Source organism: Tinamus guttatus, unplaced genomic scaffold (genome assembly GCF_059628265.1).
Source record: "Tinamus guttatus ecotype Peru unplaced genomic scaffold, ASM5962826v1 Tinamus_guttatus_pri_ptg000629l, whole genome shotgun sequence".
Classification (NCBI taxonomy): domain Eukaryota; kingdom Metazoa; phylum Chordata; class Aves; order Tinamiformes; family Tinamidae; genus Tinamus; species Tinamus guttatus.
In genome coordinates, this window is record NW_028289163.1 from 1359661 (window position 1) to 1382500 (window position 22840).

The 22840-nt window shown below is 62.6% G+C and overlaps 4 protein-coding genes across 5 annotated transcripts; 1 reads left to right on the forward strand and 3 right to left on the reverse strand.

Annotated features, from left to right (window-relative positions):
* Window positions 1-587: 587 nt before the first annotated feature.
* Window positions 588-6232, forward strand: SDHC (succinate dehydrogenase complex subunit C). The gene is made up of 6 exons (XM_088535406.1): window positions 588-642; window positions 3233-3289; window positions 3937-4038; window positions 4407-4468; window positions 4988-5151; window positions 6058-6232. The coding sequence occupies exons 1-6, from the start codon at window positions 623-625 to the stop codon at window positions 6160-6162; spliced, it is 510 nt and encodes a 169-aa protein (XP_088391532.1). The 5' UTR covers window positions 588-622; the 3' UTR covers window positions 6163-6232.
* A 1966-nt stretch (window positions 6233-8198) lies between these two features.
* Window positions 8199-9819, reverse strand: CFAP126 (cilia and flagella associated protein 126). The gene is made up of 5 exons (XM_088535487.1): window positions 9793-9819; window positions 9492-9590; window positions 9229-9405; window positions 8787-8855; window positions 8199-8699 (listed from the first exon to the last, which is right to left on the reverse strand). Exons 1-5 carry the CDS (start codon window positions 9817-9819, stop codon window positions 8199-8201), a joined length of 873 nt encoding a protein of 290 aa, XP_088391613.1.
* A 3339-nt stretch (window positions 9820-13158) lies between these two features.
* On the reverse strand, window positions 13159-15569 carry SLAMF8 (SLAM family member 8). The gene is made up of 5 exons (XM_088535488.1): window positions 15530-15569; window positions 15123-15440; window positions 13485-13772; window positions 13268-13411; window positions 13159-13217 (listed from the first exon to the last, which is right to left on the reverse strand). Exons 1-5 carry the CDS (start codon window positions 15567-15569, stop codon window positions 13159-13161), a joined length of 849 nt encoding a protein of 282 aa, XP_088391614.1.
* Window positions 15570-17847: 2278 nt separating this feature from the next.
* On the reverse strand, window positions 17848-21523 carry VSIG8 (V-set and immunoglobulin domain containing 8). 2 transcript variants are annotated; one of them, XM_088535400.1, is made up of 7 exons: window positions 21475-21523; window positions 20875-21050; window positions 20324-20525; window positions 20086-20250; window positions 19581-19703; window positions 19324-19477; window positions 17848-18016 (listed from the first exon to the last, which is right to left on the reverse strand). In XM_088535400.1, the coding sequence occupies exons 1-7, from the start codon at window positions 21521-21523 to the stop codon at window positions 17848-17850; spliced, it is 1038 nt and encodes a 345-aa protein (XP_088391526.1). The 2 variants fall into 2 exon arrangements, with proteins under 2 accessions (XP_088391526.1, XP_088391525.1); XM_088535399.1 differs by having other exon boundaries at window positions 19324-19459; window positions 19551-19703.
* Window positions 21524-22840: the final 1317 nt, after the last annotated feature.

Consider the following 22840-nt stretch of genomic DNA (forward strand, 5'->3'; position numbering starts at 1 on the left):
GGCGGGCGGCCCCGCACACTGCGCCCTTTGTGCCGCCGCATTCCCGGCCGCGGCGGGGGCGGCCCGGCTGGAATGCGCCCGGGGCCGCTCCGCCGGGATTCGGGGGACCCCGGGACACGGTGGCGGCCCCACAGGGGCCTCGTGGCCGGGGGGTGGCTCCGAGGCTGTTGCGTGGGGTTTTCTTGCCAGCAGGCTCCGCTCTGGCTCTGTTTTTGGGGGAAAAAGGCTGCTTTTGGGTTGGTTTCTGCTACTTGGCGGCTTTGCTGGGGGTGACGGGCTCCAGCTGCTGAGGGATGTATCTTGCCCCCAAAAAGTGGGGGAAAACAGGATTTTGGGGCCTCCTTGGAAGGGGATGACCACCTGGAAGAGGGACGGGTGTCCTGGGTGCACAGCGGGACCATGGGCATCTTCTTGGCCTGTCACCACCCCCGTGGTAGCGAAGGGCTGAGGTGACATTAGCCCCCCGGGGGGACGTTCGCCCTCGGGGCCACCGTGGCGGTGACACTGACCGCGCGGCGGGGCGGAACGGAACAGCGCGAGCCGCGGTGCGCCGCGAACCCTCTCCCCCTGCGCAGGGCGGCGGGAGCGGAAGGGCGTCACGGCCGCTTCCGGGCGCTGCGAGATGGCGGCGCTGGCGCTGAGGTGACTCCCGGGGTGGCGGGGCCGCCCCGGCCCGTGGCTGCGGGCCCTGCCCGGGCCATGGAGGGGCCAACGGGGGCAACGGGGCGAGGCCTCTGCCCGGTAACGGCGCACGGAGGGCGCCGCCTCCGTCCCGGGTGGGGGGTTAACGCGGCCCGGGAGGATCCCGGTGGAAAAGCAGCGGGATTTACCCGGCCCGGGCAGGGCCAGGGGGCCGGGAGAGCAGAACGGAGGTTTAGCGGAACGTTAGAGCGGAGGCGAACGCGTCCCCGGGCAGAATTAGCGCGTTATTGCCCCGGGAAGCGGCGCTTGTTCGAAGCGAAGGAGCTGCCTCAAACCCGGCCCTTCCCGCAGAAACCGCTGCTGCCTCCAGGTTGTTTCCTCCGCTCCCTTCTTCTCCATATTGGCGAAATGTCAGGAAAACAGTGGTGGAATATGGGTTGAAATGGTGTCGGGCCTTTTTTTCCTCCAATAAAAACAGGCCGGTCGTGCTTTGGTGGAAACTTTTTGCTCTTAAAAGGCGAAAGAGTGTGATGGCTTCAATCCCGGCTGGAGTCCTGCGGAGCGACTGCTGAAAAAAACAATAAAAAGAAGGAAATCTTTGTAGTTTTAGGTCTGATCGCTTCAGGTGGTGCCTGTTTCTCCTTGTCGGATGAAAAGGCATCCCGAATCGTGCGCGTTTGCCTCCTGCGTCGCAAAACCCGAGTGGTTTTTATAGCCCTGGCTTTGGAGACGGCTGTTTGCGGCGCTCCGAGCTGATGCGTTTTCCCTGGTGACTTCCAGTGCTTCCTTTGGGAATTGTTAGAGGCGGATGCGCACGGAGATGCGACGTGTCAGGTTCCATATAGGCATTCCATGAAAATCTCCCTTTCTGGCCCGCTCACAAGACCCTTCGCCCTTTCCACCCTGTTGTACTTTGTAAATCCTCCAAGATTTCATGTTGTTGAACCGTCCCCGTACGTTTTGCCCCATTTTTCCAGTGCGATGCAGAGGTTCGGGGCCGTAGGATTCTATTTTAGGACTAATTTTCATTTTTTATTATTTTTAAAAATAACTTATTTATCAGTGATCTGGAAGAAAACATCAGCTAATGGATGGAGGAGCTAGCGAAGACGGAGCATCTGAGGAGATGATAAATAATGAAGAGGACAGGTCTTGGGTACAGCATGACCTTGATTGCTTAGCTGGAGGGCTGTGTTTTGCAAGCAAAATGCATCAAAAAGAGAAAAAGGAAAAATTAAAATTGCACTCAGAGCGTGCAGGATGCTTTTGGGGGGAGTTTAGCTTTGAAAACCAATAGAATCCTGTGGATTTTAGGCTTCTTTTGAATGTTGTAGGTGCTTCAGGTGCTGCCCTTGCGCTTTGTCCACCAGCCCTACGCCCCATGGAGCAGCTTTTGGGCAAGGGGAGATGAAGTAGGTTGGGAATCCGAAGCTGGAAACGGTGACCGAGGAGGACATGAGGATAAATCGTTAACAGTCTGCACTTGCTCATTAACTGCCTTTGCTTTAATCACGGATTCGGAGGCGCTGGGCGATTCCGGTGCGTTGGTTTTGGGACCAGCAAGGAGGTGGCACCCAGGGGACTCCTGCTATTGAGGGCTGAAAACTCAGGGGGTTCAAGAGATGGCACCAGACTGCCCCAAAGAGGGGGAAAAAGGCTTTTATTTTATGTACTGAGGCTGTCTCCGGCTTGGGAAGTCTCTGCTCCGCTCTGTTTCCGCGTATTTTCCTCCGGGGAGCTGTTGTTGGCTGCTGTTGGGAACGGTATTTGAGCAGATTTAATTAGCACTCGTCGTTAGCCTGCAAACGAACGTGCTGGACGTTATTCCGCGCCGCGGTGCCGTCGGGAAGCGCCGCCTGCTCTGCCTTGGCCTCGGCGGGAGCGAGCGGGCGCCGTAGATTCCAGCCCACATCTGCAAACTCTCGGGCTGCCGCCGCGCCGGGCGCCTGTTCCTGCACCCCGGATCCTGGAGGAGTGCCCGTGAAAGTCACAATTAGCACAATTGATCCGTAGAAAGGAGCTCCCACTCCCTCGGGGGCCGCAAAATCCCGTTTTCTCTCGCTCCGAGGGCTGGTGTGACCGCGACGCCGCGTGCGCCGGGACACTGACGTGGCTCTTCCGATTGCTCCCGGCTTCACGAGCCGTGCTGGTGAAACCGTGCAATAAAAACAAGTGTTTGGAGGAAAAAGAGGGTTGATAACTTAATTTTAGACGCTTCAGCCTTTGCTTGGCACAGGCACCTTTTTGGGGACAGGCTGCACCCGCCCTGCTAATTGCCCTAACGAGAGCGAAGGGTGGATGGCATCAGCCCGGGGTGCTGTTTATGTCTGTCTTATAAACACAGTTATCACCGAGGAGACTAATTACAGGGTGTCCTAATGAAGGAACCCCTGGGCAGAGGCTGTGTTTGGGAGCCAGGCTCAGTGTTACAGCCTGCAGGTTTCAGACTAGCCCAGATCCTTCCATGCTAGGACTGATAATAAGACTTGACCCCCTGAAACAGCGAATCCCCTGCGCTGGCCCCATTTTTTTGGTGTTTTGGGGTGTTTATTTGTCACTCATGAATAAACTTTCCCGTTTGCTCCCGCAGATGTGCCGGACGGCGATGCCTCCTGGCCCGGCTCGGCCCCGGCCTTCCCGCACGCCAGTGAGTTTGGGGTTTATGGACGGTAACGGGATTAAGTTCTTTCCCCGCGGGATCCGAAGCTTTGCAAAGCTCTATCCGCTTAGGAATTCCGAGGCCGTGCCGAGCGCCTGGCCTGTTTACCGACGGCCTCGTAGGTTGGGGCTCCAGGAGAAGCTCGACCGGGTCTCGCCGAGGAGGCAGAACCGGCGTCACCCTCCGGGGTGGCTTTTTGTGACAAGTGACGTTCAGTTTGCGCTTACGGGGAGCGAGGATGAGCTCCCTCGCTTCGTGCTGCCAGGCTGAGGAGAAACAGTTATTTCCTGCTCAATTGGGCTCCGAGTGTAATTGCGGTGTAATCTCAGGAACATTAAATTACAAGCCCTGCAGCCGGTGCAGGGTGCAATTACCGTGGCAGCAAAGAGCGGGTTGCACGTTATCACTGTTGCATAACCCGTTATCCGATATCCCGTCCTCCTGTTTGGGGTGGCAGGGGGTGGCTCCGTGGATTTTGCCACGGAACGGGGCCGAACGCGGCATCCGGAGGGTTATTCCAAGCTCCGGGGAGCTCGCGGGATTGTTTTAATTCTTTTTATTGCTCTGGGCCGGGCTGGGAGGGCGCTTGTTGCCCGTTCCTCCGCACAGCCCGGGGTCTCCTCTCTGTTTTCCAGTGTTGTCCCCATGGGCACGACGGCCAAGGAGGAGATGGCGCGGTTTTGGGATAAGAACACCAAATCCAACCGCCCCTTGTCCCCCCACGTCTCCATTTACAAGTAAGAGGCTCCGCTTGGCACCGTGGTCCTTCCCCCTGCGCTTCCCGGTGACATTTCTCGCTGTCTCCCTTGGGAACCCCCTTCCCCTCGTTCCTCAATCGCAGCAGCCCTGCAGTTTTCCGCTCCTTCCTCAGCCGCCGCAGCCCTTCCCAACCCCGTGCCCAGTGGCATTTGTCATTCCCAAGCTGCCTCTGCACATTCCCCCGTCTCCCCCCTCTTGCTCCAGCTGGATTCCTTGAATAATTCCGAGTGCAGAGCTCCCCGCCCAGCAGCACAGAGCTGTCTAGGAATAGACGGGCCGTGTTTTGGGCCCTTGGAAGCCTCTCTAATACGATGTGTTTTTTGTCACCTTCCCGCTTGTTTTGCAGGTGGTCCCTGCCCATGGCGATGTCCATCGCGCACCGCGGCACCGGCGTGGCGCTGAGCGTGGGTGCGTGGATCCTTGGGGATTTGGGGGGGATTTTCCTGAGGCTCAGGGGAAGTTTCGGAGGTGCCTGCGAGTGGCTGCTGCCTTCCCAGGGACACTGGCTTGTCCCAGCACTGCCACCAAACAGGGAGAAGCCTCCTCTCTCCTTCATCCTCGGTGAGCTCTTGGTTTGGCTGCGGCTCTGGCACCAAACCAGATATATCAGGTCGATATCCCCAGAGAAATGAGATCAATTATCCCCGCTACCTGCTGGGAAATTGTGGGGGATGCAGCTGGGATTTGTTGGAATTGCTCTTCAGTGTAGGCATAGCTCAGCAACGGGGAAAAAAATGGGTGCAAACCCATTCCTAGTCAAAACAACTTGGGAATTGCATTGCTTTGGGGCTAGGGAGGATGTGAGCGCTGCGGGGATGCGTGGAATTGATGTCCTCCTTCCAGGCCTTGGACTTGCAGCCTCCGGCCTGGCTCTCGGTGCTGGCAGCGAGAGGCCGGTGACGATTGTGGTGACTTTGGCTTTCCCAGGTGTGTCCCTCTTCGGCCTGGCCGCCCTGCTGCTCCCGGAGCAGTTCCCGCACTACCTGGCCGTGGTGAAGTCGCTCAGCCTGGGCCCCGCTCTCATCTACTCCGCCAAGTTCGCGCTGGTTTTCCCGCTCTCCTACCACACCTGGAACGGGATCCGGCACCTTGTGAGTAGCCTGGGCCGGGGGAAGGAAAACGCGGGAATGACGCGCGCGGGATTTGGGAAGGTGCCCTTGGAAATGAGTCACCTAAAGCGCTTCAGAACCCAGGTGCTATTTTTGGGGCCGTGGAAGTCGCAGAAAGCAGCGCTCGCTGCTGCTCCTTCCCCCAGCGGCAAGGAGAGCCGGAGCGTCGCCCCCGGCGCCGCGTTCCCTCCGGAGCGGCGCAGGGAGCGGATCTGGGATGAGAGGGTGACGGGGAGCGGGCGCAGGGAGGTGTCTGCGGAACCGCAGCGCCGCGGGAGGGACCCCGCTCGGTGTCTCCTTGCTGTTGATCTTCCAAGGGCTTCGCGCTGTTTGCGGAAAACGCGGAGCAGCGGCTCGGAGACGAGCGCGCCCTGCTTAAAAGCAACCTGGGATGTTTCCCCGGGGCTTGAAGTTTGGAACAATCAACTCGGCCGAGCCGAATTTCCTGTGTTTAGGAAAGGAGGGGGAGCTTCGGAGCTGGCAGTGGGACAAGCCGTGCTGCTTTCCTAGGTGATTCCGTGTTCCCGCAGCTCCAGCTGCGTTTGGTTTTGCGGAGGCAGCTGGCCCGGCGCGTGACACCGTCCTGCAGCAGCAGTGACCCCGGCTGAGCCTTGTGCTGGCACGGGAGCAAAGTTGGGGGAGACATTTGAAATCCAGAGCTGAACCTGGATGCGCAGGAGGCCAGGGCTTCTTCCCACCTGCTTCCCAGTCCTTCCCAACAGCTCCGCGCTGTTACTGCCGCCTTGGAGCCGTGGCTTGGGCGCTTTGTAACCTATTTCTGTCAGCAGGAGGGAAGCCAGGAAAGAGCAGCTGCCGCTCCGGCCGGCACGTTTTGTCTCGGGATTTTCCATGCAGGAACTAAGTGCCGTGTCTCTTCTCTCCTGGCAGGCGTGGGACTTGGGGAAGGGCTTCAAGCTCAGCCAAGTGAACCAGTCCGGGGTGCTGGTCCTTGTCCTGACCCTGCTCTCCTCGGCCGGCCTGGCAGCCATGTGAAGGCGTCTCCTGCTCCGCAGCCTCCGTTTTTCCGGAACGTCTGCTCCGTCCGTCCTCAGGATGCGGAGAGGGAGGCTCCGAGTAACTACCAATCTTTGGGGGAGGTGGCACTTCCCCTCCTCGCGATTTTTTGTGGATGATCCGAGTTGCTTCTCGCCAGCCCGGGCAATGTGCTGGTCCGGGCCAGCCTTGTTCATGGCCAGGGGGACAGGCCAGGGTGTCCCCTCATGTACCCAACCAGCCGCAGAGAGCCGGGCACAAGCTGATTCCACTATGTCCCAGCGCTCGCAGAGACCTGCCTAACTCATTACAGCTCTTTCAGACAATCTTTGGTGCATTTTAAAATTATTTTCCTCCCCGCTGTGTCCCAAAGCTTTAGACAAAGCCCGTTCTGTGTCCGCTCGGGTCCGAGTGGGCTCAGGGAAGGAGATGCCAGCACGGGTGTGGGCCCGGGCCAGGACAACCGTGGCCATTGAGGACCCGTGTCCCAGGGGAGGGAGAGCAGAGGGAGCTGCCAGCGCCAGCGCCCGTGACGGGAATGGGAAATCGGTGCCACCCGGGATGCACCGCGGGATTCGTGAGCTCGGCCCTGCGGCTGTTCCCTCATCCCTGAAAACGCGGTTGAGCAAATGTGGGGGCTCTGAAGCCAATGGAAAAGTCCCGCTTTTCCCTGTGTTCTCCTAAAGAAACCTGGGAGCGCCGGCGTTTTCCCGCTGGCGCCGGCTCTCGTGCCGGTGCTCGTTTGTCCCCATCGCGATAGAGCAGCCCTGATCCTTCACACGCGACACCCCCGGGTTGCTCTTTTTGGGTTTTTTTGGCCCAATGTTGGCTGAGAAACAGGAGGAGAAAGGAGGGTTTGCGTTGAGATGGAGTCGAAGCTTCCCGAGGAGCTGAGTGATGGAAAAACAAAGCCTTTACCTGGATGCTCCTTTTCCTTTTTTGTTTTTGTAGGGCCAGCTTTAACACCTGCCCTTTGGGGTTTGTGGGTGCGGGGTTGCTCTGGCTGGGAAATTCCGCCAACCCAGCAGGGAGGAATTTTCTTGGGACTGTATTTGGTTGTGGTGGTACAAAAATACCCACACAAAATCCCAGACTGGAGCTTCCTGCCTAAATTTGCCCTTTTCTAATGTCCCCTGGCTGCAAAGGGGCTCCTCATCGCGAGCCCTGTCCTGTTGTTATGTCCCTGTTACATCTGCTCTCTCCTTTGGGAAGGATCCTCCTTCCTGTTCCCAAAACGGCAGCTTCCTCGGGAACGTCTGCTCTCATCAGCCGGCTTTTCATGGAGACCACAAGTGCAAGGAGGGGAAGTCATTCCCAGAAAGGCTTCCCGGGATCAGCTGCAGATTAGCAGAAGGGCTCCTGGCCCTGCGGGGACACGAAGCCTCTCAGAGATGAGATACAGCAGGAAAACCCACCACTGAATCACCCTCAGTAGAGCTTTAAGCCCCAGTGGGAGAGATCCGGTTGAAAACTAACGTATTTGAGCGTTAAACCAATTACTCCCTGCAGCTGCCAAAATGGTTTTTGGTTGGAAGCCTCTTCTGCTGGCTCATGAGTCGCTCTGCGGCGCGGGCCAGCTGCAGAAGTCGGATTTTGCCCCATTTCTCACCTTTCTGTGGACTTTATTTCCTCCCTGGGTGCATGTGCAGCCTTGGGGTTGCAGCGGGACCAGCGTCTACCCGTTTTAGCGCTGAGAACAGTCACATCCATGGGCCAGTAGCTGCTGAAACCAACGGATGGAGGGATTTTTTTTTTTCCTTTTATTTTTCCAGTTGCCACGAAAACACAAGTGCTGGCTGCACAGCTGGCCGGTGCCGGGGCTCCTCCTCCAGCTCTGCTTCAGCGCCGAAGCTTTTTGGTGGAAAAGCGGCTTGGGAGCGGGACTGGGATCCCGGGAAGCCGCCAGCTCCGCTCGCCTCATCCGGCTGGGAGCCCTCGTGCGCGAGCGGGACGGAGCGGGAATGGTTTGTGCGGGATGCAGGGAGCAGCGGGGAGGGAAGCGGCCGCGGCCGGCGGGGAGCGAGAGCGGGAAGGGCTCAAAAACGGGTGCGAGGCCCCGGCCTGGCGCTGCCGGGGGGCGTTTGTCCCGCTCCGTCCTCGGCGCGGGGCAGGAACTTGCTCCAGCCGTCCCGCTCGGGGGACGCGCTCTTGTCCCTCCTGGTTGTCGCTTTGCGGGCCCGCGCGGCAGCGCCGGCCTTGGCGGGCGAGCAGCCGGACACGGGCGACGCGGGGCCTTGGGGACCGGCCTCCGCCGGCCCCGGAGAGCCCAGGAGCACCGGGGAACGACCCACCTTGGCTTCGGCGCCTACGGAGCCGGGCCGGCTCGGGGGCGGCCAGGCGGCCTGCGCGGGGCCGGCGGCCTGGGCCTGGGGCGGGAGCGCGTCGCGGAGCCGCAGGTCCGTGGAGGCCGCTTGGCGGGAGAGCGGCACCGCGGCGGGGACGTCCGCCCGCGTCCTGGCCTTCCTGGCGGAGCGGGGCTGGCGCACCGCCGCCTCCGCGGTCCCGTCCTCCTTGTGGCGCACGTCCAGGCGGCCCAGCTTGCGGCACAGCGGCGCCGCGGCGCCCGGCTCTTCCTCCTCCTCCTCCTCCTCGTGCTCCTCCTCGCGGGGCATGTCGGGAGAGGCCTCGGGAATGGCGAGGCCCTGGTTCCGAGGCTCCCCGGGCTCCTGCGCCTCCGGCCACGGCTCCTGGGGCTGCGCGAGGGACACGGGCGGGATGGAGACGCTCCCCAGAAGCCACGAGGGGACCTGGGGAGCCCTCCGTGCCCTTCCCGCGCTCCGGGAGGAGCAGAGCGGCCTGGGAGCTCCTCCTGGCGGCCCGGGGCCACCCTGCTGCCCGGAGCACGGGGACAACCTCTAAGGAATGAGCTCGAGGAACACCAAGGCTGGAGAGGAGGAGAGGGCGCCCGCGCCGAGCGCGATGGATCCAGCCCAAAAGCAGGCGCCGTTGCAGGACGCTGCCTGAATCCCGTGGGAAGCGCCGCAGGGAGCCGCGACCTTCCCCTTGCCCTGGATCCGTGGGGAGCGCCCGGAAGGCGCCCCGGGAAGGTCCCCCCGTGACGCCCACCTTGCCGGTGACGGCGGTGCGGAGGCCGTTGCAGGCGGCGGCGAGCGCGGCGGCGGCGCGGAGGTCCCCGCGGAGCCGCGCCGCGGCGGCCGCCGAGCGGCCCGTGAGGCTCAGGCGGGCCGGCGGGATCCTCAAGGGCATCTCCCACGTGCCCAGGAAGGTGCCCCAGGGCGAAGCCTGGCAGCGAGAAACGGGGGGAGATTCCCAGGAAAAGCGAAATCCGGGGAGGAAGCCCCCCCCCGCCGCCCCGGCCCAATGCTCACCTTGGAGCGGGGCACGGCGGGGAGCAGGTGGCCCCGGTCATCGGCGAGGACCTGCGTGTGGCCGTCCCGCCGCACCGGGCGCTGGGCGGGGGGCACAGGGTGAGTTTGGGGGGTCCGTTAGTTTGTGTGTGGGGGGACACGTTGGTTGGGGCCTGGCGGGATCGAGCCGCGCGCGGGGGCTGCTTGGGGCCTGGGGGCGGGGTTGGGGTCCCCGTCCCGGCGGGATCTGCGGGAGGGGGCGGGGCCTCGCGGCCGGTTGGGCCCCCCCCGCGGTGCCCGGTGCCCGGTGCCCCCCCCGCACCTGCCCCGCCGCCGCCGCCGCCGCCATGACGCCTCACAATGCGCGCGCCCGTCTCCTAGCAACCGCCCCCCCCGCCGCGCTCACGTGACCCCCCCCCCCGCGAGCGCCGCCTGGCGGACGGGACGGGGCCTCGAGGGGCGGGGCCGGGGAGTGGGCGGGGCCACGCGCGGGGGGCGGGGCCATGGGCGGGGCCGGGGGCCGTGGGCGGGGCCGGCGGCCGCGGACGTTGTCCCCGCGGGGACGTTCTGGCCTCGGTGTCACTGGGGGTGACACCGGCCTCAATGTCCCCACGGAGCCATTTCCCACCTTAATGTCATCATGGCATTCCCACCTCGATAATCTCCATGGGGTCATTCCCACCTCGGTGTCCCCATGGTGCCATTCCCGGCCTTGGTGTCCCCTTGGGGTCATTCCCGGCCTTGGTGTCCCGACGGAGCCATTCCCATCTTAATGTCCCCACGGAGCCATTCCCACCCCCCACCATGGGGTCATTCCCACCTCAATATCCCCATGGTGCCATTCCCAAACCTACGATGTCCGCCCAGAGCCATTCCCAACTTAATATCCCCATGGAGTCATTCCCACCTTGGTGTCCCCATAGCGCCATTCCCGGCCTTGGTGTCTCCATGGGGCTATTCCCAGCCTCGGTGTCCTCATGGGGCCATTCCCTACCTCAGTGTCCCATTGGGGTGATTCTTACCTCAGTGTCCCCACAGGACCATTCCCTAGTTTTGGTAGCCCCATGGGGCCATCCCTACAAAGCCATTCCAACTGGGAATGCCGTGTCACCCGGTAGGGAAAGGGACCGGGAACAGAGCGGGACCTTGATACGAGCCAAATCCCAAGGATGGGAGAAGGAGAGGTGGGAGCAGAGATTGGGAGATGCGATGTCAGGGAAGGAGAGGAGGCGATTTGAGTAAATTGAATAAATAGGAACATCCTATTGAGCGGGAGCTGCCGGGTGCTGGACTTTGGGTCACACCTGGACCCGCTCCGTTACCCTTTCCCATTTTAATGGAGAAACTGGGGGAAAACAGCCTGCTCAGACAGCCCGTCGGACCGGTCCCGACCCAGAAGGTGCTTCTGGACCAAAACGTTGAACGAGAAGAAAATTCTTCAATCCAAGGCCTTTTTGTTAGCTCTGAACGCAGGTGGTGACCGTGTGGGTCACCTTCCTCCATGGCTTCAGCCCTCACACGTCACCTTCATCCACAGGTTTCAGGATGACCAAATGTCCCCCCAAATTGGTGTCTCCCGAGTGCTGGTCACTCAGGGCCTTCCTCAGCCCCGGCTGTACCAGAAATGCTTGTTTTCAGCCCAAAGTCGCTGTCCTCGGCCGTCCTCGCTCCGGGCCGCCGCTCTGGTGTCCCCGAGCAGCAAAGGCAGGAGCCGGAACACCCAGATAAGGAAGCCGATGGGATGCGGGATCTAATTACTCTTCCTGCAGAGCCCTCGCCCTGGCCCGGGGCGCCGGTTTGGGCACCGGGGCCGTGTCGCAAGAGGCGCCTCCTTCGCGCTACCCCGCGGGCAGCCTCTTTGGGAGCCGTTGGCCCCGTGTCCCTCCTCTTCCTCAGCTCCCGCTGAGCTGCTCCAATGGCCGAGGTGGCTTTAGCCCCGGGTGCTCCTTGGTGACGGAGCCCAGGAAAGTGGGGACAAGGAGGCGCCAAGGGGACCCTGCCGGAGTCGGTGCCCGAAAGGCAGAAGTGGCTCCGGCTGACGTGGAAAACCTCCAAGCTCGGGCACGAGAGGAAGGGGAAGCTGCTCTGCTCCCGCGTGCACCGAGCCACGTGCGGCCTCTGCACCCTCTGCTGCACAGGCAATGAGGGGATGGGAGCGTCGCTCCCATGGGATGCGACCGAGGGGGATGCAACCGGGAAGGGCGATGCAACCGAGGGGGATGCAACCAGGAAGGGCGATGCAACAGCGGGAGGATGCAACCAGGAAGGCGATGCAACCGAGGGGGATGCAACTGGGAAGGGGGATGCAACCGGGAAGGGCGATGCAACAGCGGGAGGATGCAACCAGGAAGGCGATGCAACCGAGGGGGATGCAACTGGGAAGGGGGATGCAACAGCGGGAGGATGCAGCTGGGAAGGGGGATGCAATCAAGGGAAATGCAACCAGGAAGGGGGATGCAACAGTGGGAGGATGCAGCCGGGAAAGGGGCTGCAACCGAGGGGGATGCAACTGGGAAGTGGGCTGCAACTGAGGGGGATGCAACCGGGAAGGGGGATGCAACAGTGGGAGGATGCAGCTGGGAAGGGGGATGCAGCTGAAGGGGATGCAACTGGGAAGGGGGATGCAACCGAGGGGGATGCAACCGGGAAGGGGGATGCAACTGAGGGGGATGCAACTGGGAAGGGGGATGCAACTGAGGGGGATGCAACCGGGAAGGGGGATGCAGCAGGAGGAGGATGCAGGCGGGAAGGGGGATGTGACCGCGGTGGCCTCCGTCGCCCACGCTGGGGACGGGCCGTCCCGCTCGGCACTTCCCCAGCCGGAGGGGAGAGCGGTTTCGCTTCCCGCGGGGATGGGAATCGTTCCTGTCCTGGGAGGGCGATGACTTTTTGTGGAGCTAAATTTAATCCGCGCTCATCCCGCCGTGATGCAGCCCAGAGGCTGTTGCACAAGAGCATCCGCGGAGGAGCCTCGCTGTCCGAGCCCGTTTGCTGCTTTCTGGGAAGAGCTGCCTGGAAATCCCCGGGACCGGGAATAACCGGGAGGAAAGGCTCATGTCACGGATGGAGGGGACAAGCGCGGGGATGGAGCGAGACAAGGGGACGTCGATGGTGCCAATGGGACGACGTTGGATATGGGGGCAGCATCCGGAGGCCGTGGCCTTGGGAAGGGGCCGTGGAGCTGCCTGGGCACCTGCTAGTGGCCAGGGCAGCGGTGCCAGCTCCGAAATGCAGGGCTGCTGCACGGGATGATTCCCACATGGAGCAATTCCTGAGTGGGGTAATTCCTGCATAGGAAAAGTCCTTCATGAGGCGATTCCTGCATGGGAAATTCCTGAATGGGGAATTCCTGCATGGAGCAATTCCTGAATGGGGAATTCCTGCATGGAGCAATTCCTGCATGGGGCAATTCCTGCATGGGGCAATCCCCTCCATGGGGCAATCCCTGCAAGGGGCAATCCCTGCAAGGGGCAATTCCCTGCCCTGGGCATTGCGGGTGCAGGGGCAGCGCCTGCAGCCGGTGTCCCCGGCCACACTGGTGACACCCCAGTGGTGGCACCACCAGAAAGACACATCTGCAGCCTGCGCATGGCTGATTTCCCGTTTATTTTCCTCCTGCCGTCCCTTATCCCGCCGCTGCCTTTGGGCATCCGGCAATCCGGATGACGCTCCCGCTCCGGCCGCTCTCCTAGCCGGCGGCAGCCTCGGTGCCGCAGCCGGTGGCCGGTGGCTCCGTCAGGGGCTTCCCTGCAGGGACAGAGAGCCACTGTCACGTCCTGTGTCCCAGCAGCGCCCACGGGGGCCACCGGCCGCCGGGCACCTACCGCGGTGGCAGCGGGCACAGACCACGGCGGTGGCAGCAAGAGCGGCAGCCGCGAGGACAAGGACGGGGGCAGCGATGAGCAGGATGTCCCCAACGTGGCACGTGGCCCTGGGCAGCCCTGCGCGGGAACACGAGGGGGTCGGTGGCAGTGGCTGGCGGTGACGGTGACGGTGACGGTGGCAGCGCGGTACCTGCGCGGCGGCAGTGCTCCCAGGGCAGCACGGCGGTGCCGGTGGCCCGGCTCACAGCGTTGGTGGCCGTGCAGGTGAAGGCGACGTGGTGCTGCGATGGCTCCAGGCTGGCCCGCAGCACCTGCCCGGTGTCCCCAAGCACGTGCCCAGCGTCATCCGCCACCCAGCTGTAGGTGACGTTGGTGCCGCCGGTGGCCACGCAGCTCAGAAAGGCCTCGCAGGGCTCCCCGAGGCCACCACGGCGCTCGCTGGCCACGAACACCTCCACGGTCACCTCTGTCACCGGCTCTGTGTGCAGGGGACGCCACGGCTCAGAGGTGGCATCTGTGCCCACACGCGTGTGCGCCCGTGCACATCCCTGCGTGTGCATGCTTGCTTGTGAGCGCTTGCATCCGTGCCTGGGTGTGCGTGCATGCAGAGGTGTGCATGGTTGCATGCATGTGTGCACATAGGTAGCATGCATACACGTGTGCACATGCATGTGGGATGCATGCATACAAGTGTGTGCATGCATCTTCCCACGCAATACCCATGCACACACATTTGTGCATGCATGCTTAAATGCACTATCCATGCATCCATGTGTGCATGCTTGCACACGTGGCAGGCGTGTTTGCACATAGAAAGTGTGCACTTGTGTGCATACACTTGTGTACATGCATATTTGCATGTGGGATGCATGCACACAAGTGTGTGCATGCATATTCCCACGCAATATCCATGCATACACATTTGTGCATGCACTATCCATGTATGCACGCTTACACACAGGGGCATGCAGGGCTTTGCATGTGTGTTTGCACATAGGATGCATGCATAGACGTGTGCACATGCATATTTGCACGTGGCATGCATGCACACACATGCATGCTCCCACACGATACCCATGCATACACTATCCATGTATGCATGCTTACACATGTGGGCATGCAGGGCTATGCATGTTTGCATGCGTGTTTGCACATAGGTAGCATGCATAGATGTGTGCACATGCAAATATGCATGTGGAATGCATGCAGACGTGTGTGCATGCATACTCCCACGCAATACCTGTGCATACACATTTGTGCATGCACGCACTATCCATGTATGCACGCTTACACGCATGGGCATGCAGGGCTGTGCGTGTTTGCACAGAGGAAGCATGCATAGACATGTGCACATGCATATTTACACATGGCATGCATGCACACACACGCATGCTCCCACACGATACCCATGCACACACTATCCATGTATGCATGCTTACACATGTGGGCATGCAGGGCTATGCATGTTTGCATGCGTGTTTGCACATAGGTAGCATGCGTAGATGTGTGCACATGCAAATATGCATGTGGAATGCATGCAGACGTGTGTGCATGCATACTCCCATGCAAAACCCATGCATACAAATTTGTGCATGCACGCACTATCCATGTATGCACGCTTACACGCATGGGCATGCAGGGCTGTGCGTGTTTGCGCAGAGGAAGCATGCATAGACATGTGCACATGCATATTTACACATGGCATGCATGCACAGATGCATGCTCCCACACGATACCCATGCACACACATTTGTGCATGCCTGTCCAGCCATGCAGCCGTGTGTGCACGCGTGCTTGCACGTGCACGCGCAGCACCCGCTCTCCCTACCGTGCACGGTGAGCTGCAGCTCGCTCCTCTCCGTGCGGCCCCGCGCGTCCACCAGCAGCGCCGAGAAGGTGCCGCTGTCGCCCAGCTCCAGGCTCCCGATCTCCAGGCTGAGGTTCTCGTGCAGGCGGCAGCGCCCGCGGAATCGCGACTCGTAGCGCGTCTCGCTCGTGCCACCAAAGCGCGTGGCCACCAGCTCCTCGCCCGCCGCCAGCCACCGCCAAATGACGTCCCGCCGCTGGAAACCCGGCGCCGGTTCGGCCGCCAGCAGCACCGCTCGGCCCACCTCGCCGGCCACCCGCACCAAGGGCCGGCCCGCGGCTGCGGGGGGACACGATGACGCCGGAGCCGCTCGTGCCCTCTGTGTCCCCGGCTTCGGTGTCCCCCCGCGGTTCCCCGGTGGCTCTTACCTTGGTGCAGCAGCAGCGCCAGCGCCAGGCAGGGCGTCATGTCTCCGTGCCGGGGCTGGAGCCGCCGGCGCCGCAGGAAATCCCCCGGCAAAGCCGGAGTCGCCGCCCGAAACCGCAGCCCCGCGGCGGAAGCCACGGGATACTCGGGCTGGATGCACCGTGTCCTGCTGTCCCCATCCGTGCCCTGCTGTCCCCATCCGTGCCATTCCCGGACATTTATTCCCCTCCTGGGGGTTGCAGCCCCTGGGGGCTTCTCCCTGCTCAATCCCGGCTTTTATTTTTTCCCCAAATCCAGGGCCAGCCAAAGGGCTCCGCAGAGGAGCCGTCCCCGTGGCCGGATAAACCAGCTCAGGGCCAGCACACGATGGGTTAATCCCAGTTTGTGCCCCACTTAGTGCGTCGGTGGCAATAAAAGGGGGACAAGACGGGAGCAAAGCACTGTCCTGTGGGCTGGTAGCACCCGCGGGTGCCACCACAACGAGCCTCTCTATTCAGTGTCACTTGCCACCTCTATTTATCCCGGCTTCTGTCCCCTGCTTCATTCGCCGTGGCCCTCGGAGCCCAGGGGCTAATGACAGCCGTGCCGGGATGTCACCGTCACCGCGGGTCAAGCGTCCCACAACGCGGCGGCGCCGGGGCCGGTCCGACCTGTCCGACCCGGCTCTGGTTTCGCGCTGTTCGGCTCCGGGCCAGGCGTGATCCCGGGATCAGGTCTGAGGGATAAGGCCGGGTTTAGGGTTTGGGGTTAAGGTTGAGCTTAAGTAGGAGGTTAAAGGCTGGGGTTATGGTTAGGGTTAAGGCTATGGCTGCGTTAGAGTTAGGTAGGAGGATTAAGGCTGGGCTTATGGTTAAGGCTATGGCCAGGTTAAGATATAAGCGTCAAGGCTATGGCTGGGGTGAGGGTTAAGTTCAAGGCTGGGATTGGGGAAGGTTAAGGACAGATTTGGGGACAAAAACCTAAAACTGCAGTCAGGGCTGGGGCTAAGGCACCGTCTCAGGGAGCTCTTTGGCTCTGGGCTTTACAACAGGGAGCCTGAGCTTAAGGACAAGCTTAGGCTTAAGCACTTAAGGTTAGTGAAAGGTTAAGGTTAGGGTTAGCACAAGGGTGAGGTTGGGGTTAGGATTCACTCTAGGGCTAGTGTTAATGCCAAGTGTTTAAGGTTAATGTTAGGCTTTGGTGTGGGGCTTGGGACAGGGTTAGCAATAGGTTAAGGTCGGAGCATCCAGTGTGGGGACACTTGGGGACAAGCGGCTTCCCCCCCTGCCCCACAGCTTGTGGTGACCTCGACCAGGTGGCCCCGGGGCTCTTGGCTCTCCGCAGGGGTAGCGAGACCGGTGGGACCGGTGGCACCGGTGGGGACACGCGGCCGCACCGGGCTGGGGACGTGGCCGCCTCGGGGAGCGCAGGAGAGCGTCGGCTCCGGAGCTTAGGGAACAGCATCGCGGGCAGGGCGGAATTCCAGGCGTTTCAGCGCTTGCGGTCGGGATGCGACACCTCCCTGGGGGTGACGGCGGCCGCCCGGGCTGTCACCCGTCCCTCGGGCTTCTCCCGGCGCCGACGCGTTTCCCGGGAAGCTCCCGGGAGCCGGCACGGGAACGCACCGGACACGGACGGCTTCACGCAGCAGCAGGGTTTGAGTCACTTTATTTCATTTCGTGGCTTTTTCTCATGTTTTGTTTCCAAACTGCAAATCCTGGTCCCAAATATCAGCGGGAAGACCCGGAAAAGGGCCAAGCCGATGCTGGAGGCGCCCTCGGTGCCGAGGCCGGCGGTGGGAGGCTGCTGGGCAGCCTCATTTGGGCGTTTGGGGGCATTTGGGGGCGTTTTGGGGATGCTCAACATGGAGCAAAAACTGTGGATGGGGTCGGGGGGGAGGACACGGATCGGGGAGGGGGACAAATAAATATTGCAGAAATAATGCGGGTCTGGCCGGGGGCCTCCAGCGCGAGGGGGGGCTGCATAAACGCTGCAAAAATCTGTTCTGGGATGGGGGGATAAAAAATACAAAAATGGGCCAAAAAAAAAAAGGGACGAACCCAAACAACAAATTTTCTAAGGGAAATGTTAAAAAAATTACGTTTGGGAAAGAAAGGAGGCTGGGGGCGGGGATGGACCTGACTTAATTTGCACAGCGGTGGGGCCGGCGGGAAGGAGCCGGCTCAGCCGGGCGGATCCGGGCGGGAATGTCCCTGTGTCACAGGTGTCCCCTCTGCTCGGGCTCCCCGGCCGGGGCCGCTTGGGGACGGTGCCCGGTGGGACGGGGCTGGCGGTGGCGCTCGGTGGCCCCCGGCGCCGCCGCTCGGGGCCGGGACGTCCCTTAGAGAGGGGGGCAGGTGACCTGGTGCCGGATGCCCTCGTTGCACATGAGGGCGGCCGCCCGCTCGTCGTTGTCGCTGTGCTGGCACTGCATGTAGCTCATGCCGTGGGGCGAGTAGCTGTGGTGGCAAACGTTGCACGCCCGCGTCATGGTGCCGCCCGTGCTGCTCCTCGGGAGGGAGACGGGCACGAGTGAGCGTCGCTGGCACCGCCGCTGCCATCGACAGCTTGGGCTGGCCCTCACTGGTGGCCACCAGCACCCGTTGGCATGCTGGTGCCCACCAGTACCCATTGGGGCACGTCAGCACCCATTGGCACAGTCTGGTACCCATTGGTGTGTATCAGCACCCACTGGGGCACATCAGCACCCATTGGTGTCCACCAGCACCCATTGGCACGCTGATGCCCACCAGTACCCATTGGGGCACATCAGCACCCATTGGTGTCCACCAGCACCCGTTGGCACGCTGATGCCCACCAGTACCCATTGGGGCACATCAGCACCCATTGGCACAGTCTGGTACCCATTGGTGTGCATCAGCACCCATTGGGGCACATCAGCACCCATTGGTGTCCACCAGCACCCATTGGCACAGACTGGTGCCCATTGGTGCACATCAGCACCCATTGGTCTCCACCAGCACCCATTGGCACAGACTGGTACCCATTGGGGCACATCAGCACCCATTGGTGTCCACCAGCACCCATTGGCACAGACTGGTGCCCACTAGTACCCACTGGTGAACATCAGCACCCACTGCAACCATTGGTGTCCACCAGCACCCATTGGCACAGACTGGTACCCAGTGGTGCACATCAGGACCCATTGGCACAGACTGGTACCCACCAGTACCCATTGGGGCACATCAGTACCCATTGGTGTCTACCAGCACCCATTGGCACATACTGGTGCCCATCAGCACCCATTGGTGCACACTGATGTCTGGTGGCACCCACTGATGTTCATCAGCACCCACTGGTGTCCATCAGTACTCATGGGTGCACAGTGGTGTCTGGTGGCACCCATTGGTGTCCATCAGCACCCACTAGCACCCATCAGTGCCCCTCAGTACCCATTGGAGCTCACTGGTGTCTGAGGGCACCCATCAGCACCCACTGGCACCCATTAGCACCCACTGGTGTCCATCAGCACCCATTGGTGCACCCTAGTGCCTGGTGGCACCACCAGTGCCCAGGGACACCCGTTGGTGTCCATCAGCACCCACTGCAACCTCTAGTGCCCATCACTACCCACTGCAGTCCGGGGGCACCCACTGGTGTCCACAGCACCCATTGACTCCCACTGGTGCCCATCAGCACCCATTGGCCCTGGTGGTTTCCCCCTTGGTCCCTGGTGCCCACCAGCACCCATTGACTCCCACTGGTGCCCATCAGCACCCAATGGCCCTGGTGGTTTCCCCCTTGGTCCCTGGTGCCCGGGGGTGCCCGACGTGCCCGCCGCGCCGTGCCCGCTCACCTGCAGTCGCTGCACGCGCGCTGACACTCCTTGCGGCGGTAGCGGCAGATCAGCGCCCAGATGAGCAGCCCCAGCAGCGTGAGGAGGAGGAGGGAGCCCAGGATGGAGCCCACGATGATGCCCGCTTGTCTTCCTCCTGCCGGCACCACAAACCCTGTCACCGCCGGCGTCCCCGCCAGCTGCCCACGAGCGGCCCCGCTCCCGGGGCGGCTCTGCCCATGGGGAGCCCCTCGCGGCCTCCGCGGGGCGGCACCTACTTGGCACGGGGTTGAGGCTGAGCTGGCACACGGAGTAGCCCACGCGGTTGCTCACGCGGCACTGGTACACGCCGGCGTCCTGCTCCGTGAGGCCGCGGATCAGCAGGTCGCCAGGAGCCCGTCCTGCACGGGGGAGACGCGGCGCTGTGGGACCGGCTCGGGCACCTCGGGAGCACCCGTGCATGGGTACATGGGTGCATGGGTGCACGTAGGTGTAGGTGCCCATGGGGGGCAGGTTGCATGTGGATATGGGCACCCATGGAGGCACGTAGACATGGGACACAGTCTCTCGCAGACACGAGCACACGCACGCATGGGGACATGTGGACACGGGGACATGGGTACCAGCGGAGATGGGCGCTTCATCCACGGGTGCCCACAGACCCTGGGTGCATGTCCACAGGGACAAACACCAACTCACCCACACATGGGCATATGCAGCCGTGGGCACCCACAGACAGGACCACCCCTCTTGTCCCCCCGGTGCCAATCGCCTCCCTCTCACCTTGCACGGTGCCCGAGGACAGGCGTCCCCCGCCGTAGCCATCAGACTGCTTGGCCCACTGGTAGACGAGGGGGCTGGTCCCTCCTCGGCTGTAGCAGCGCAGCAGGATGCTGCTGCCCTCCGTCACCTCGCCCTCGATCCAGCACTGCGGGGTGGCCGGTTTCTCTGCGGGGACAGAAGCGCCGTGAGCCGCGCGGGGCCGCGGGCGCAGCGTGACGGTCCCCCCCGCCGCGCTCACCTTGCACGGTGACGATGACTTCGTGCACGGCTACGGTGTTCTTCTTCACCCGGCACTGGTAGGTGCCCGTGTCGGAGACCTGCAGGTCGGCCAGGCGGATGGAGGCGTCGTACTGGCTGGGGTCGTTCTGCACGAAGGCCACGCGGTTCTGCAGCCCGGAGCCGCTGCCGTAGTTCACGTGGTGGTCGTGGTAGGACAGGAACTGGCGGAGGAGGGAGCCGTGAGGAAAATCCCTCGCCGGCTCCATGGGCAGCTCAGCCCTGCCGGCTCCTTCCGAATGCTCCCGGCCCTGTCTTGCTCTGTCTGCTCCTTCCCTGCCCTTCCCGATCCTGCTCTACCTGCCCGGTCCTGCCCGGTCATTCCCGGTCCTGCCCGGTCATTCCCGGTCCTTCCCGGTCCTGCCTGGTCATTCCCAGCCCTGACTGGTCCTGCCTGCTCCTTCCCCGCCTGTGGCTGCGGATTCAGCTGGACCACGGTCCCTGTGCAGGTGCCACCGGCTCCGCGGGATGCGCCGGATCCGAGCGGAGCCCTCCAGCACCCGGGACACTCACCACGTTCTCCGGGCCGGGCCGCTCCGGCGTGATCTGGATCCACTCGATGCCCAGGTCCTGGGGACCGTTGTCTTCGGGCTCGAGGACGTAGGGGCAGCCCAGCTTCACGGAGTCACCCTTGGCCAGGTACAGCACCTCCCGGCCCTTGGTGTTGATCCTCACAGCCAGCAGGAGAGCTGGGAAGAGAAAGGCCCCGGTGTCACCGGCCGGGAGCGCGCGGGTCCCCATGGCACCCGGAGCCCGCGTGCCAGCACCCGGCCCGCTGGCAGCAGGGACAGGGACCCATCCGCCAGGCCGGGCATCCTGCAGGGAACAGGCATCAACCGGAGCCGGGAAATCCATGAGGTCCGGGTGTCCTGCCGGGACTAGGCATCCGCTGGGGCTGGGCACCCGCCGGGGCGGCCGAGCCGTTGGCACCGCATGGAGGTGACAGGTCCAACACCGTGTCCTGCTTTTCCATCTCCATCCTGCCAACCCCATCCTGGCACCCCAGGGATGCCCTAGGTCTGTGCACAGCCGCCTGCATCCTCGGGAGCATCCCTGCCGGAGCGGGAGCGCTCGGCATCCCTCGGTGCAGCGCCGGAGCCCAGTGGCGCCTACCTGGCATGAGACCCAGGAGCAGGAGCAGGCGGGTGCCGTGCCCTGCCATGATCTGCAGCCGTGCGGGCAGTGCGGGCGAGCGGGAGCGGAGGAGGCGACAGGGAAGCCCGGCCGCCCGGCGCCGCTTTTACATGCTGGGCCGGGGCCGCTCCTCCCTGTGGGGCGGATGCCTTTGGGATGACTGCGTGGCTCCAAGCTGTGAGTGAGCGAAGCCGCCCTGCTCCACTCCCTACCTGCTAATTAAGCGCTGCCATCCTACGGGCTCCTTTCCAGACGGCGCCGGCATGGGGGGCTGCCGCGGGTGGCACTGGCAGGGGACACCGGGTGACCCTGGGGACACCCGTGCAGGGGAGCGGAGCGGGGAATGGCGGGATGTGGCTCCGTGGTGCCCGGCATCAGCAGGGATAAGCGTGGCCGGTGGGAAAAGTTGCCCGGGACCCACTGGAAGTGGCTTTGCACCCTAGCGATGTGAAGAAGGCAGCGTGGGGACACAGGTCCCCAAAGGCTTTTGATGTCCCAGCAGGATACAGGGACATCGGAGGAGCTTAAAGGTGTGGTTGGGCCATGGGTTTAAGCTGCCCCAAAGCTCCCTCCTCCAGTCCTGCCCCCTCGGTGCGGGCACGGGGATGGGGACGCCCGTGGAGCCCACGTCGGCACCGTGGATCCCACGGAATTGCGGTTCTACGGCCACGTTTGTCCCCCCATGCTCGTGGCACAGGGACACGGTGGCCACGAGGACCGCAGATTCCCAACCCGGGCATCGCGGATGGGAGCAGCCACGCGGCGCCAAGCGGGAGAGCTGGGGAATGAGGACGAGAGATGCTTCAAACTGGCCCTCACCTGAGGAGAGGAGCTGGGGACAGGGACGCTCTGCAGCCGGGCTGGAAGATTTGGGGACGGAAAAGCTCTGCAGGGCAGGTCAGAGGAGCTGGGGACAAGGATGCTCTGCAGCAGGGATGCAGAGTTTGGGAACAGGGATGCTCTGCAGAGGGGATGCAGGACAGGGATGCTCTGCAGTGGGGACGCAGGATTTGGGGATGGGGACATTCAGCAGGGATGCAGGGTTTGGGAACGGGGATGCCCTGCAGCAGGGATGCAGGATTTAGGGATGGGGACATTCTGCAGCGGGGACGCAGGATTTGGGGATGGGGATGCTCTGCAGTGGGGACGCAGGATTTGGGGATGGGGATGCTCTGCAGAGGGGATGCAAGATTTGAGGGCAGGGATGCTCTGCAGCAGGGGCGCAGGATTTGGGGACAGGGATGCTCTGCAATGGGGACACAGGATTTGGGGACAGGGATGCTCTGCAGAGGGGATGCAGGATGCCAGGACAGCGATGCCGTGGAGAAGGCCAGGCCAGGATGCT

What these genes read in the sequence shown, in the direction of transcription:
- SLAMF8 (XM_088535488.1), bottom strand. Translation starts at nt 15,569, where the DNA reads ATGACGCCCTGCCTGGCGCTGGCGCTGCTGCTGCACCAAG. An exon ending in GGAGCACTGCCGCCGCGCAG is followed by an intron (nt 13,412 to 13,484) that starts GTACCGCGCTGC and finishes GTTCCCGCGCAG; the next exon opens with GGCTGCCCAGGGCCACGTGC. An exon ending in CCCGGCGGCCGGTGGCCCCC is followed by an intron (nt 13,218 to 13,267) that starts GTGGGCGCTGCT and finishes CTGTCCCTGCAG; the next exon opens with GGAAGCCCCTGACGGAGCCA.
- SDHC (XM_088535406.1), top strand. Translation starts at nt 623, where the DNA reads ATGGCGGCGCTGGCGCTGAG. An exon ending in ATGGCGGCGCTGGCGCTGAG is followed by an intron (nt 643 to 3,232) that starts GTGACTCCCGGG and finishes TTGCTCCCGCAG; the next exon opens with ATGTGCCGGACGGCGATGCC. An exon ending in CGGCGTGGCGCTGAGCGTGG is followed by an intron (nt 4,469 to 4,987) that starts GTGCGTGGATCC and finishes TGGCTTTCCCAG; the next exon opens with GTGTGTCCCTCTTCGGCCTG.
- CFAP126 (XM_088535487.1), bottom strand. Translation starts at nt 9,819, where the DNA reads ATGGCGGCGGCGGCGGCGGCGGGGCAG. An exon ending in CCGCCGTGCCCCGCTCCAAG is followed by an intron (nt 9,406 to 9,491) that starts GTGAGCATTGGG and finishes TCTCGCTGCCAG; the next exon opens with GCTTCGCCCTGGGGCACCTT. An exon ending in GCACCGCCGTCACCGGCAAG is followed by an intron (nt 8,856 to 9,228) that starts GTGGGCGTCACG and finishes TCCCTCGCGCAG; the next exon opens with CCCCAGGAGCCGTGGCCGGA.
- VSIG8 (XM_088535399.1), bottom strand. Translation starts at nt 21,523, where the DNA reads ATGGCAGGGCACGGCACCCGCCTGCTCCTGCTCCTGGGTCTCATGCCA. An exon ending in GTCCTCGGGCACCGTGCAAG is followed by an intron (nt 19,704 to 20,085) that starts GTGAGAGGGAGG and finishes TCCCCCGTGCAG; the next exon opens with GACGGGCTCCTGGCGACCTG. An exon ending in CGCGCGTGCAGCGACTGCAG is followed by an intron (nt 18,017 to 19,323) that starts GTGAGCGGGCAC and finishes CTCCCTCCCGAG; the next exon opens with GAGCAGCACGGGCGGCACCA.